Raw genomic sequence first — 15,724 nt, forward strand, 5'->3', positions numbered from 1 at the left:
GTCAATTGTAAAAATCAGTTTTCTCACAAAATACATGAAAACCTACTGAGTTCAATTTTGAATGAACGCATTTTTCGATTCAAACCTACAAAGAAAAATATTTTAAAAAAATTACGAAAAATATAGCTTTCGACTGCTTTAAAAATGAAATATAATCTGTCTTTGCACGTGCAGTAGTCATATTTATATCGGCATTCTTCGAATTTGGAAGTCAAATAAATAAATACATAGAAAAATGACAAAAATATGAAAATTCGCCGGAAATGAAACGTCATCAAAAATTGTTTTGCATATTCAAAATTTGATAAAACGCATTATCATTTCAGCTTCACCACCGTCGAATGTTCATTTACCCATTGAATACATGATTTTACTTCAATACTCTTTTGAGACACCATCATTTATATCGAATTTGTCTGTAATTGGTTTACTCCAACTCCGTAAAATACACAAAAAATGTCGAAAATGTAAAAACGATCCGTGTTTTCACTGCAGACGACAGACAAATTTGGCAGCCATACATTGATCATTGATGCTTTATTAATGGGCATATGTTATGGCATTGAGAAATGTTGTCGTAAATCCAATTTTATTCTCACCCAACCTCTTTTTACGTAAAAGACACCTGCAAATTACTTGCTTCGATGTGATGATTAGATTAGACGGAATGCGTGGTATTTGTCTCGTTGTTGCTTTCATTTTTCCGGTGGAAGGAAAAAAAATCACAGTGTTTCATCCAATCGAAGGAAAGAGTAATGCAATAAAAACACCAGAAAGCGTGTAAGTGTGGGAAAAGCGGCACGCTCTAAGTTGAAATATGTAAAGAGACAGAGTGTGTGTGTGTGTGTGGCTATTGATGAAATGCTTGGATATGCGTACGTGTATGGTATTGAGTGAGCGTCGTGTAACAAGTGGGGGTAGCTCTCTCTCTCTATTCAGCATTCGTTCAGGCATCTGTGGAATGTGTTGGAGCGAGAAAAAACGACCGATTGTCGCACAGCTTGAGCATCGAACGACCCTCTATATAAACGGATCAAATGCAAAGCTTTTGCCAAGTGCTTCAAGGACTTTCGTATTGTACAGTTGTGGTGTTTTAATATTGTACGCTCTTTCTCATTCATTTTCGCCACAATTGCCACTTTTTTTTCATCGTACACTAGTTATCTAAATATTATCAACGATTTTATTTTTAAATGCAAAACAAGTGAAGAATACACATTCAGTTCAAAATAAGCAACAATTTTATGGAGCTGAATTTATTGGAAATCATTTTGCAACAAACGACAAGCTACATTTTTTGAAATTAGCTCAATTCAAATTTTGATAAACGTTTCGAACGTTATAAAGGTGTCCTGGAAAATCATCCAAAAGTGAGTATTTTTTGCATTTACAAACTGGTTTTCGTTTTTTTTTTCTACAATATTTTAAGAGACATCTCAACGAAAAGTCATTTTTAAATCTTTCGTTAATTTTTCTTTATTTATTCACTTTAATTCGCGTAAAATTGTGATTTATTTCTTTATCTTTACACCAACTAATTTTGAATCTAAAGAAACAATTTTTGGTCTTCTGACAAAATTCTTTTTAATGCGATATATGAAATATTGTGTTTGAAGATTAGGCGTTCTAAATGACTCTGAATCATTCATATTACAATTTTAATCACGTGATAAGGCGTAAAGTCTGCATATGCTAACTTAATTCGTTTGGTTAAATCGAATTTAATGAAGTCATCAGTAAATCAAAAAGTGCAATATAAGTTTCTAATTAAATTGCTGCCTTTGGCACGTGCATATTCCACTTTCTCTTGGGAGGAAGCTGAAAATCGACAATGTTAAAATATTAACGGTTGTTTGGCTCACTTCATGAGCCCACCACATAATTTGGTTAAAACGTGGCCATACCAAAAGCCGAACACGTCCGACCGAAATTGATGGAATAATTGACCATAAAACTGCGGGTCGGTTGCGAATATTTCAACCTTAATCGTTTGCCTAAAACAACATGGAACAACATTCAATTTAATTTTATCTGCCAATTAGCAAAGTTTTCGTGTGTCCGTCGGTCAAGCGGTGTGTACGTGAAGAAAACACCAAGAATAACATCGACAAACAGATTGTAGCGCTTTCATTAAATCCGGGTAATGAATTATTTCAGCAAATATCGCCCACATCCAAGCTTCACAATTATCACTTATTTTTTGGTGATGGACATTTTTTATTAAATTTAACGCAAATTTCCATAGTTCTGATTTCCATGAAGTTATTGTTTGTGGGCGCTAAATTATACACACTAATCTTGGAATTATTTGAATGCATTTTTTTTTTTTTTAAATCACCGGAAATAGTAAGAACGAAAATGTTCGAAATGAAAAAATGAGTTAGGATTAGTCGATAACGACACTTTTAACCGTTTTGAAGACAAACCATGGCATTAATCAAAAGGTATTTAAAAGTTCTGGCATAAATGTTGAGAACATTTATGGCAAGTCGAGCAAAATATTCGGCCAAAATTTTTTATTCTGGTAATTATTTCCTGAATGGAATGTCAAACATTGTGCTCATTACGCTGACACTTTCTGTTGTCGCGAGTCAAGACTGTTGAAGTATTCGATCAAAAGTTTTTGCTCACATTGCAGAATGTAGATCAAACAGACACCATATGCTTCCGGATATATGTGAACGAAAGACATTCTCACGTCAATAATTATCTCGTTTTCACGTCATTAATTCGTTTTAGCACGCTATTAATAAAATTGATTGCGTTCTTTTCCTTCACATATTTTTTTGCCCATGTCTCCACTATACGAGATGTGAACTAATAGTTTTTGCATGCACTTTGCGATACAAATTGTTATAGTAAATGTACCACTTTATGTGCTGTCAATTGAATGAAGCTCAAACGTACACAGGAAAATAGTGGAAAATAGCGAAACGCGTGTGTAGGAACAATGTGTATGGCCATTCATTAAGTTCAACAGCTTCATACAGTTGTAATTGGAAAAAAGTGTGTGCAGGACAATGTTTGTTACATTTTCTGCTTGAAGGCACACATTGTGCAAATGCAAATTTTTTTTTCAAAACACGCATCCATTAGTCCTGCGGTATGACGCAAGTGGTCAATATACTTCCCACGTACGTGTTTGAAGGGAAAAATTAACTTTTTTAAAGCAAACAATGTATCAGGAGCCAGAGAGACGTAGATCATGTTAAAAAATTGACGCTCAGGGCATTTGTTTCGGAAACTTTCATATGTTTTTATTTTTCATATGTTAAAGGCATTTCCCCATACCTTGAACTCCGAACAAAGTTAATTAACTGTGTTTCGTGTTAAGACCAACAATTCCAATTTATTCTATGAACATCAGGATGTAATTCAAATTTTCGTTGAAACCATAAGCTATAAATCAAATTGGATATACTAATGTTGATAAAACAATCTCTTACTTAACAAATCCATCGAGCATTTTTTTTCCTCCTCGGTTTCGGTGTCATTGTAACTAAATCCGTTTGCTGATTGAAAATTGAGTAATAATACAATCTGGAATAATGTTGTTGATGCGAGTAATAAACCCAATTGAAATGTCCCACCAGAAATTTGAGAAGATAGAGAGTTATTCGTCATCATATCCCGAAGCGCTTTTCTTCACAATCGATCCGGGGTATGCATTCAGTCAGTCAGTGGTAAAAATAGCGTTAGTGGATAATGGTCGGTGTTAAGACCTCAACAAGAGCCATGTTCTCAGTTTTTTCTTTCTCCTGCAATTCACAAGTGAATATTTACGGTAAAACTTTGTCATTGTTTGTTTGTTTCAAATACAAACTAAAAAAAAGCGATACCTGTACAAATCAGTACAAGAGGTTCTTTTCATACTGCGTCTCGTATCATTGACGTAAATCGGCTTTATGAAGATTAAATTACCACTTGCATAGATTGATCCACACTTTATGTGGGGCTGAATGTCACGTTTTCTTAATTCATGTGAATTATTTTCCCATCGATTGATATTCGTTCAGACTAAAAAGGATAGAAAGAAGTGTGCATAACTTTTGCAGCTTCCCGGAATAATGTTCAAGTGCTGACGTGTCGCAAAGAGCGATCAAAATTGACTGGGAGTTAGCGTTGCAAATGGCCGCCATCATTAGATACCATATTTTAACTGAATTAGAGCTTATTACTTTCTCATGAATTAGCTTATGCCATCTTCACATATTAACACAAAAGGCATCAAGCTGCGGCAATATTTAACGGAAGATTTCACAATTTTAATAATTAAACGACACGTGGAAAATAATACACATGAAAACTAAAAGTATGTTTTATTTTGAGAGAAATCATTTGCATTTACTTCCAATAGATCCAGAAGATTGTGTTTCGTTTTCCATTCGACAAAACAAACTCAAGTGCTATCAACATGTGCACAACATTTTGGTGGAATTGATGCTCATGAATATTGCATACATTAATGCTTTGGCTTCGACAAATGATGCTCTTCGTTAGCGCTCGCTCTTTCCGCGCTCCCTTTCTCTATCTATATCTATCTTTCTCTCTCGCTCACGCTCTCTCTCTCTCTCTCTCTGTTTCTCTTACACACGTTCACACACTCTCTTTAATAAAATCATACACTTTTAATTATTTTTTACCACTAAATATGCAAATACCATGTACTGTACCACATAATTTATGCCATTTCCCTTGTAGAGGGAAGTTCCACAATTTTGTGGTTGTCGACTAAACTATTTATTGAAATGATTTTCTAAAATTATATCATGTAAATTGAATGACAATGAAGTCTACATACGTTCGCCTAATCAAATCATCGAATTTATAATGTGTACCGATGAACTTGCGCAGTGGATATTATAACGTGAATGGGTGAAATCAGTTATAATGCAGAGCTGTTATAGGCACCGAGAAAGAGCGGGCACCGAAATAGGTGCGCGCGCTCTTTATGAGTGCCGGCACCCAACACCATGTAATGTTCAAGTGCCGCACTCAATATTTTTTTCTGTATTTTAAAACATCAAAAATCACAAAAAAAAAATAAAATTATTTTAGTTTATTCATTGTTTTTTAGTTTTTACATTTTGAGAACTGTCTAATTCATATTAACACATGATTTGACTGCACTTATATACTGAATTTGACAGTACTCAAAATTTGACGTTTCAACAATGAATTTGATTATTGACGTAGTCAAACTGTGTAAAAACTTAAAAAAATGAATAAAGTATAATAATTTTAATTTTTTTGTGATTTTTGATGTTTCAAAATACAAAAAAAATTATTGAGTGCGGCACTTGAACATTACATGGTGTTGGGTGGCGGCACTTATAAAGAGCGTGCGCACCTATTTCGGTACCAGCTCTTTTTGGGTGCCTATAACAGCTCTGTTATAATGACATTTTCCAATCTAATCCATTAATGACGTTTCAAACTTTTTGTTTTAACTTTTGTATTCTTACTGGTGTGAACACGTGCAGTGAAATTACTAGGAATATTTCTCGTTTCTTTTCTCTCTTCTATTCCGGAAATTGACGACGTCATTGCAAAAGCGGTAAAAAAATTTCAGCAATGGACTTAGTAAAGGAAAATCGAAAAATAAATCAGTAATTTAAATGATGAATTCAAATGATGCAAATAAAACCGGCATTAATGCGTTTGATTTTAATTTTAAATCAAATTTAGCAATACATTTTCACATTGTGACCATTTCAATTTAATTTTTTTTTTGTTCATGCGATAACTCACACTATTGATGATTGCAGAGTAGTACTCAATATGAATTATATTGAATGATAAATTTGTCTGAGTATAACACTGGCAATTGCATTCGATTGAATTTCCTTTAGAAAGATGGACATTCATATGCGTCAGTGGTTGTGTTTGTAAACGGATCTGATTTCTTCCGTCGCCATCATAAAATGTTTATAGTGTTCTCTTGATTTGATAAAACTTCGTTTAAATAAAACGCATGGAATCGGCGAATCAGAGCCATTTGCATTTGCTATATATACACTGGCCTATAGGTTGATACTGTATCGAAGCGAAGTGTATTTTAAATGTGATTTAAAGGCAATCAGATGCCAGGCAATCGAATGTTGGTGTGCAAAATGTGAAGGTCAAAATGATTTCATTCCTTTCGTTGAGATAAAGATCAAATGGAAAATGACAAACGAATAGCATTTACGTTTCAAGAGGCTTAAATGGTGTGAATTGGTTTGCACGCATGCAACAGAATGGCACTCAATTGAAATGAGTCAGCTTTGAGAAATTGCAGATGAATAGACGTTGTGTATGCTAAAGAGTCTCCAGCAAAGATCAACAACGGCGGTGACGAAGACGACGGCGGCGGCAAGCAACCTTTGCTCCAAAAAGGACAATTTCTTCCAAGGGATTAAGCAATATCTTATGCTATAAATAATGTGTTACAAAATTGGACAGACACAATATGTGTGGTGGTGGCGGCGGCTGAGTTTCCTTATTTTCCGATTTTTCTATACACATCTAATCCATCATCTAGTTGTGCCTACGTCTTTGGTTTACCTTCATCGGTCAATTTCCATCATGCATAAAATTGGATAATAATAAAGAAACAAGTTGGAAATCGAAGGGTTTCCCATCTCGCATAGCCAAATTCACCAAATTGAAATTAATATTTTAAGAAAAGTTTTAATAACATGAAACGCCACATATAACATGTGGTTTTTGTGGTGATGGCTATGGCTTCAACATCAATTGTGCTGCTGATGGGTGAAAAGGACAACAGGAATTGGTAGACGCAAACGAAAAGTCAACAGTAAACCACAAAGAAAACAAAACTCTACAATAAAAACTTGATTAACATGTGGCCACTTCAACTATAAAAAAAAATGAAAACAAAAAAAGCAAAACAAAAGCAAAAGAAAAACAATCATCTCCTCATTCCATCGCATCATTTTTCCCTCTCGAAACATTTTTGATTGTACATCGATTTTCTCCAACTTTTGCGCTATAACAACAGAAAGTAACACACAGTTTGATATTCTATGTTTATTTTGTGAAAAGTAAATAGAATCCATATTGGAGCGTCCGATTCATACTTTTCTATGTGAATCCCATGGATAACAATTTGCAATGACACACGCACAGTTCATCGTTCAATCATGAACATAAACTCCACATGAAATACTACGCACATGCTTAAAACAAAACGACATATTAAAAATTGTGTGTTGGCTGTGTGGAATTCAATCTGAATGACTCCTCCAAATGAATGACTCCTCGGACTGAATGACGATACCAAGAGTCAAACTTAATGTTTGAAACAAAGAAAAAAAACGTTACAAGAACATTTTAATGTCAAACATGAATATTACATCTCGGGAGAGTTGTCATAGTCCAATTTTTCTTTTTCATCCAATTGACTCCTCACACTCTAAAACGGACGCAATGATTTATTTGTTTGAGCTTGGAATTTGTTTATTATCATCAAATGCTCCAAACACATACCCAGAAAAATATGTCTACCCAAAATTCCAGATGGAATTTAGACATTGGATTTCAATGCACAATTTAACAGTATTTAAAATGCGTAAAATGTTAATTTCAAACAATATTCAGCCCCGAAGTATTTGCGAAAAACTGATGAGAATTTATGTAAACAATTTCAATGGTTCCGCATGCTTGCACCGAAATGTTGCATCATCAAAAAACAATTCATTGAAAAAATATAGAAGAAATTCCGTTAGCATTGGATTTGGACGTGATTTGTAGAAAAAGACATGCCATTGCCGATTGATTTCGAATTGTAGCGTTATATAAGCTGTCAAAAACATACGACCTGTATCAAAACCGGAGAAAAACTGCAAAAGACAACAGGCCTTCTTTTGGTGTATTTACTTTATGTTATTAAATTACATACTTTCACTACGATGACAGCATGAGCGTCATATATTCGATGCGTTCATTTTTTTTCTATCTCCTTCTACTGCTGATTTCTTTGAATTGAGTGTTTCATTCTGAAATGTCTGCACTTATCTCATTGTGTATTCAACATCGTTTTTACCGTGGGATCATTGCAATAATCATATATATCATTCTCGATGCATGAATAAATAAAATATAAGCGAAAAGAAAAGCTTTGAAAATATTCATAACATTGTCAATAATCTTCTTTTTTTTCGTTACAATGTTCTGCTGTCATCAAAACTTTCGGCCAATTCCAAGCAGCCACTTGTTGATTTCATTGGAAAATCAGTGACGCAGTTCATTCAGACAAAGTTTTCATGAAGACCTTTCTCGTCGTGACGAAGTTGTGATATTCATTAGACTGGAATCAAAATGCGATTTGATCACGTTTTTTTTTGTCCTTTTGCATTTTCCCACCCATCGATATGATTAAAGTTGCGCTTGTTATGAATATCAAATGGTAAAACGTAACCCACTTGAATTGTGCCACCGTTAACAGCCTGTTGATTTGATTTCTTCTGGTGAAAATTTTGAATTACATCTCTTTCGTTTGATTGTTGCAATTTAACACCCTATTTCTAGAGTTGAAGATTATTAGGCTTATAAAATGACACTGCGGATTACGTGACGTGGCATCAATTTCACCAAATGTGGTTTAAAATTTTCTTATCGTGTAAGTCATATGTGTTTATGAGAATGCCACCGCATCAATCGCATTGAGAAAAACTTCCTTTTTCGCAGGCGTGCATATACCACTCTCTCCTCTCTCTCTCTCTCTCTCTCTCTTCAGCCGACTTCAAAGTTACATAACATGTAGAGAATTCCCCTCACGAACTTTGCCTTCAAACATTGTTTACTTCGATGTGTCGTGCTCCACTGAATTGATATTTACAGGCATGTCTCCGATGAAAAATTTGTTATTACAACATTGAATGTGGGATGAGTACATCATCATATCAGCATCAGCGTCATCATGATACGAACATAAATTTCCGTTGGAAAAATTGACAAAAGTCTCCTGGATCATACGTTTCAAAAGACCGAATAAATAATGAAGTTTTCCACAAATTTTCACATCAAATGACAAATTAAAGTTGTTTTAAAGAATGTTCCCATGTGTGAGAAGGATCTAGTCATTCGTCATTCTGTGTGGAATTGATGTTGACGCAAAAATAAGTGGGAAAATGGAATGTGTTGATGAGGAAAAATGGTAACCCTTTTGCCACACATAAATCTTTCGCATCAAAAGGCGGTCATAATTTTATGTAAATATTTTTCAGTCGCCCAGAATCATCGTATATCATTGCTACTTCAGATAACAGATGACTTCATTACGATTTATGTTCACTTTGTTGCGGCTGACATCGATTCCACGCTAGCTTTGATTTCGTCCGAAAAGACGTATATAATCCGTCTTAGAAACCATTTTGTAATCATTTTAATTTGTGTACTCACGTCAATAAATTATTTATAGGTGTAATTTTAATTTACATCGAATTTTACGATTGTAAGCAAGCAAACAATCACGGCCGAACAGCACATTGATTAATCCATTTACGTCGTTTAATTTCGAGTTGTTTAATTTGAAGAAAATCACTTCAAGGCGGTGTGGGTTTTTTTGGTTTGACCTACACGAAATATGCGTCAAATGCGTCTCTTCTTCCCCGATTGCCTGTCGTCAATTTTTAAGTTCAATGGAGTGATGTCGATTCAACCCATCACGCTGACAACAAGATGTTTGCATAAAATATCAATATTTTGTCAACATTTCAAGCAAATTAATAAAATGAAAACTTTTCTACGGCGGCCCCAACCAACGAAGACATGTCGAGTATCATTAAAGCATAATGGATTAAAAAATATGAACAAAATTACTGGAAGTCATAGTTGACTTAATCGCTCATAATTCCCCGACCGGAATATTTTGTTTGAGATATTCTCCCAATAAATTTACGCATGCAACGATACATCGAAAAGCAATGTGATGATGAAAGATGATTACGCTTCTCATTTATTGATGGGAATTGCTCTAGGAAGTCTAAAGTCAAACAAGAGTACAACCCTCCCTATACGATCTGAAATATTTTTTATTCATGGGTTTTTCCTTTTCTTTTGCTTGAACTGTTCCATACTCATGTTCTACAACCAAACAAAATGGATTAAAATTTGGAGTATTTTTAAGGACATGGATGCCGTACACTGTATAGTCATAGTCGAGGGTTTCGATTTGCCTCTCTCAAAGATGGCCATTGATTTTGATTATTCCAATTTAACGCAAAGAAATGCTATCGATACAACACCATGAAATGCATGGCATGAATTGAATGTTGGTTGATTGATTTGAATTACCTACTAACTTTGAACAAAAGCAGTCCTTTCGGCTTTCGTAAAAGATTTTTTTTCTTTTATTTCATTTTCTTTCACATTCGAGTCTCGACCGAAAAAGTTTCAATGTATATTTACCCCATTCGATTGTATTTGTATCAATTTCTAGCGCTCTTAAAGGTCAATTCAATCCGGTTTTATTTGGAATAAAAGCAAACACACAACGAACTTAAAGGAATGTCACAAACAAACATGCAGAAAGCCTATCAACTGTTGATCTTTGTGATGCTGCTTTGTGTTGGTTTATCGATGGCTCGGCCCAACGGAAGCACCGATAGTCAGGTGAGCTCCCGTTAAATGACTTATTTGAAATGCCGAGACATTTATAGGCGGTGTTTTTCAAGTTATCTGTCTGTTTTCTCTACTTTTGTTTTCATTTATTTGATCAACGTGAAAAAAGCTCGTTGGAAAAAAATGAAAATATTCAAAAAGTGAAAAAATAAAGTTTAAAGGAAGTTGATAATAGAAACAATTTTTGTTTTAATAAAAGTGAATTGATAAAAATGCTTTTGTCCCAACCAGGAATCATCGGATAATCAGTTGGGAGTTTCGGATGTGGATCGGAGTTATCCATACTATCGACCAATGCAGGCATTACAGTATTTTAACTACGATGAACCAAACTCAGTAGACAGATACCAATTGCAGTATCGGTCATTTGTGCCAAACAATCCTGGTTTTGGTGCCCGAGGAGGTGGTGGCAGCTCCAATTTTCCCGTTTGGGATTCCTATCGACAGCTGGTGAATAAAAGACAGACTCGTTATCGCCAGTGCTACTTCAACCCAATCAGCTGTTTCCGAAAATAAATTACGCCATATTCAATTGATGTCCAATATCTCATTCAACACGATTCATTTCAAAAAACCGCAATACAATTATTATTTTGAAGAGCCACAAACAAATGAAGAATATTCACTCTGTATGACCGGCCAATCATTGAAATCATTTTTCTTTTCTTCAATCACAAATTGCTGGGAACATTTTTTTATATTTTGAATTGTTCAAGTATTATAATCTCAAAGTGTTTATTCAATGTTTCTGTTGAGCCTTTAAAAATTATCTAAAAAGAAAATATGAAATATAAAAACTTAAGTACATTATCAACATGGATTGCCACACATTCATTGTAATTTGTATGTAAAAACTAATCGCCATTTCGATGGTCAACATTCTCAAAAACGTTTCAACACTCTGATTTGGATGGAAAATTTTCAAAAACCAAAAAATGTTGTATATATTACCTATGATCTATGAATTTATGATTTTTAAAAGAAGGATTCATTCAAGTTATATAAATACTATATGGCAAATGTGCACATTAAAATTAATCGTATTAACATAAATAAAAAATTCAGTATGTTTTTCTAGGAGGAGAGTCACACAACCAACAAAAAACAAACAACCACTTTAACTATGTGTATTGTAATAGTCAATTATAATATGCACATCATAATATTTAACTGTATAACTGCGATTGACTTTAAATAAACGCATATGTAATAGATTTTTCCGAAAAAACAAAAAATAACAAGAGGAACAAGGACTCATGTTGATCTACCAACATTTTTTTCTTTCTCCATTCATTTTACCCAGTTTACAAACAACAAAAACCAAGTGTATTGAATAAATCGATAATAAGTTGCAATCTTTTCGTTTTTCACTCGAGCACTTTTAAGGATGTGATATTTTTCGGAATCCCACGTCATGGTTTGTATGGAATTGAATCTTAGCCTATCTTTTCGAAGCCGTCATAAGATTTACCTGTGTGTGCTGAAGAAACCGTACTTATTGTATATCCATTATTCATGAACAAGTGAACATGCTTGATGGAGCAGCCCGCTCAAAAATTCCACATCATCATCAAAGATACAAACCCATTTCATATCATACCATTGCAAGATTCTTGTAGCAAAAAGTGAGAAAAAACCTTAAGAAAAGAGAAAAAAAAACTGAAAACAAAACATCGACATATTTTTGACTGTTATTCATATTGTGTTTTATTCAAAAAAATACTGATCAACATGTTTATCAGAAATTAAATAAATATTCTGCATAGTTTTGCGTTTTAATATTGTTTCCATTTTTGATAATATAAATTGTGTGTGTCTCTTAGGCAATGAAAAAAAAGAAATAAAAATTTCATAAAACAGATGCTCCCTTTCGTGTGTCCCATCATCAATTGCAATTCGATTGGGTAAGTACATCGGTTATATTATCAATTAATGATTCTAATGGTTATTGTCGTCATTAAAGCGGTTGAGAAGAAAACAATAAAAAAATGTCTACGTTTCCTTCAACGGGTTGATTTTCTTGTCAATTTTGGCGATAAAAAAGGTTTATGAGTTGGGAAATGTGTGTCTGTTTCGAACAAATCAAAAATCGTTGCATTCTTTGTTGAAAATGATTAAATTACTTCTTGCGATTAAGTGTGTGTGTGTGTGTCATTATGCCTAACTCGATTAAGTACGTTTTGTGCATCTATGAGGAATTTGTCGACTTGTGCTGTGCTCACATTTCAAAATGGGAATTATAGCGCGTGTTTCATACTCTCGTTTGATGTGCAAAGACCATATTGCTTGTTCCTGATGTGCGAATGCTTGTTTCAGCAGCACTGAATCAATCTTGAAGTTATTTTATAAATTCAAAGCAAAGCGAATGAAATCCAAAAACATAACATCTGGACAGAGTTGATGGTCAATATCCATCGTATCATTGTTGCATCAGTGTCTTTGTAGCAAGCAATTATGTGTACATTTGCATCGCTTAATTTCATGTAATCTGTGCAAACAAAGTAATGTCATTTGAATAAATACATTCGTATTTCTAGACGTTTGCGAACATAAAAAGTCAATTAGTCCCACTGGCAAGTGATTATATTGAAAGTTTTTTCGACTTTGTGTGCCGCAGTGGACTCATGAAAGGCCGCAAGCAAAAGCAATTACAATTAATTAGATGAATAAATGAATTGCTAACTCAAGTGATACAATAAAAATCACCATTCATTAAACTGTTGGAGGTTTTCCTTTCATACCTATCAAGTGTAGGAACGAGTTCAGCATGACTTTCATCAATCGACTCAAATTTTTGGCTTTTGCCATATCAAACAAGAGACATGTGTTGTTTTCAGCATTTTAGCACATATTTGATGCAATAATTATTGAAATTTAAAAAATAAATCAGTCTGCCTTTAGGGTGCACTCGATGCATATATATAATAACTCTTGCGATAGCTTCTATGTGTTTTTTTTATTCATCCTATTCTTTCTTTATATATTGATTTATTTAATAGTTAAACTACTACTAGTTTCATTCTAAATTTCGTTTATTGTCTTTTTGCACCTAAATGAAACGTTTTAAAAACGAGCTAAGAGATGTCTAAAAGCGAATTGTCATTAATCATTTAATGCCTACATAAAATAATATATAGCTGATATGCTGTTCTATCTAAATTAAATAAATTCACATTTATATATATAAATATTGCAGGAGAAATCTGTTTCTACGCTTTTTCTTTTCATAGTTTATATATTTATATCCTTAGGATTTTGACTTTTCGATAAACTTACAATGTATTTCTTTTTTATTTTTACTTGTTTTCTTTTATCTGTTTAAACTTGAATTCATGCTTGACTCGAACTGTATTATCTAAAGAAAATAATCGTTGCTTATGTCTGTGTATTCCGTTTGGATTATATTCCTTCCATTCCTTTCATTAAGTACCAGAACCAGTGCTTGACGGTCGGCCACTGTTGAGCGGGCTCGGCGCTGAATTGACAGTCGTCAAATTGGAATTGTTCAATGGATTGTTGATTGGGCAGTTGCATGAAACACATGGGCATGGCCCGCCGAGTTTTTTCAATAAAACCGATCGTAATTTTAATGCAGGTCCCAATTTCATGTTGAGTGAATGCATTAAATGGTCTTCCGTTAGCAACGGCAGTCCCGAACCATCGATACATTGCTCACGAAAATTCTGGGGAAAAAAAACGAAACAAAAGAATTAAACGGTGTTAAAATAGTGACTTTCTTTCATTTTCAACATGAAATAAAGACATTTGTAATAATATCATAATACACTCTAGGCAAACTAATTGAAATAAGACAAGACAATCCATTGCAAACGGATTTGTCATTCACATTTGAACTTTTTCAAAAGATATCACTCTAGCGTAAATTGTTTGTAACAAGAAGTGATAAAACGGCTTCTTCGTCCGTAAACCATTAATCGTACGCGTGCAACACTATGAATGAAAAGGTTGCACTCGGCAGTTGATCTATGCAAGCCATTGAAGATGAAATAAAACTAACGAAGGCAAAAACTTTAAAGAAGGAGAGAGAAAAAATACAACTGTCTTGCCTCACGTGGAGCAACTATAATAACGTCATGAAACAAAGAATAAGAATTATATATAAAAAAACACACACACAGAACGAACGAAAGAAAATTGCGAAATGTAATGAAGTAGGCAGAAGAGGGAAAAAAACATCGACGACGACGACGACGACGAGAGAGAGAGAGAGAGAGAGAGAGAGAGAGAGAAAAAATGGACAAAATGTTTGAACTGCACCCAGTGATTATTATCAGAGGCATTATGTACAAATACCTGTGCCATGCGATATGTAGAACTGTTTTTCGCATGCATTTGCGAGCAGCGGAGGGCCAGAGAAGAGCAGAAAAAAAGATAGCAACGAGAGAAGTGCATTGCTTGCGCGCACGGTGCACATCTCTTTCTCTTGCTAGGCATTTGAGAATTTAATTTTTTCTATACGCTGCTTTTTTATCTTTCGTTCGTTTTGTTGTTACTTGTTCCGCGGATGAGGTTATAATAATAAAAGCAGAAGAGGTAGATCGTGCCGGAGGCGCGTGCCATTTAATTCCCCTTTTTCTTTCATTCGCTTAATGCACTTCTTCTGTGCAGTGATGTTTTTTTCATTTCATTTTTTCTTTCTTATCAATGCCTTTTATTATTTCGGCAAGACGAACATTAAAACTATGAATTATTGGAACTTGACTGCGCTTATACATTTTTCTTCTAAATTTTAGATTGCACTACTCTCCATACATATAATTATTGCATTAAATATGAACCACACCGCATCATCCGCACACTTTAGGCGTATATTTTTCAAGCGCCTGGCCGATTTTGTGAGCGTAATGCCGGTGCCAAATTGCATTTGACAATGAAAAAAAAAATATCTTCAATAAATTGCGACGACAGGTTATGTTTCATGGAATTATTGCTCGAAATAGCGATTTTTCACAAAAATCCCAAACCATTTCGATCTATTCCATTAAATATGTGTACGGGCATGAACTGAAAGTATGTGCGAATGCAATCATAACATAAGTGATTTGCATGACAAAATAAAGTTTGCCGTTTTTCCTTC

General features: G+C 34.1%; 2 protein-coding genes across 3 annotated transcripts in view; one reads left to right on the forward strand and one right to left on the reverse strand.

Annotated features, from left to right (window-relative positions):
* Nucleotides 1–1,061: 1,061 nt before the first annotated feature.
* LOC129565119 (uncharacterized) lies at nt 1,062–12,198 on the forward strand. Its single transcript, XM_055439614.1, has 3 exons — nt 1,062–1,370; nt 10,445–10,617; nt 10,858–12,198. Exons 2-3 carry the CDS (start codon nt 10,513–10,515, stop codon nt 11,140–11,142), a joined length of 390 nt encoding a protein of 129 aa, XP_055295589.1. The 5' UTR covers nt 1,062–1,370; nt 10,445–10,512; the 3' UTR covers nt 11,143–12,198.
* Nucleotides 12,199–12,307: 109 nt separating this feature from the next.
* Nucleotides 12,308–15,724, reverse strand: part of LOC129565105 (myosin-G heavy chain) — a 37,739-nt gene continuing 34,322 nt past the window's right edge. For both annotated transcript variants that reach the window (XM_055439573.1, XM_055439572.1), the window contains exon 8: nt 12,308–14,309. In XM_055439573.1, the coding sequence (XP_055295548.1) occupies nt 14,049–14,309 (261 nt within the window). In that variant the 3' untranslated portion in view covers nt 12,308–14,048. The remainder of the gene's footprint in view (nt 14,310–15,724) is intronic.

This window comes from Sitodiplosis mosellana, unplaced genomic scaffold, assembly GCF_009176505.1.
Source record: "Sitodiplosis mosellana isolate CC-2019 unplaced genomic scaffold, AAFC_SMos_1.0 Smas_scaffold_2, whole genome shotgun sequence".
Lineage (NCBI taxonomy): Eukaryota > Metazoa > Arthropoda > Insecta > Diptera > Cecidomyiidae > Sitodiplosis > Sitodiplosis mosellana.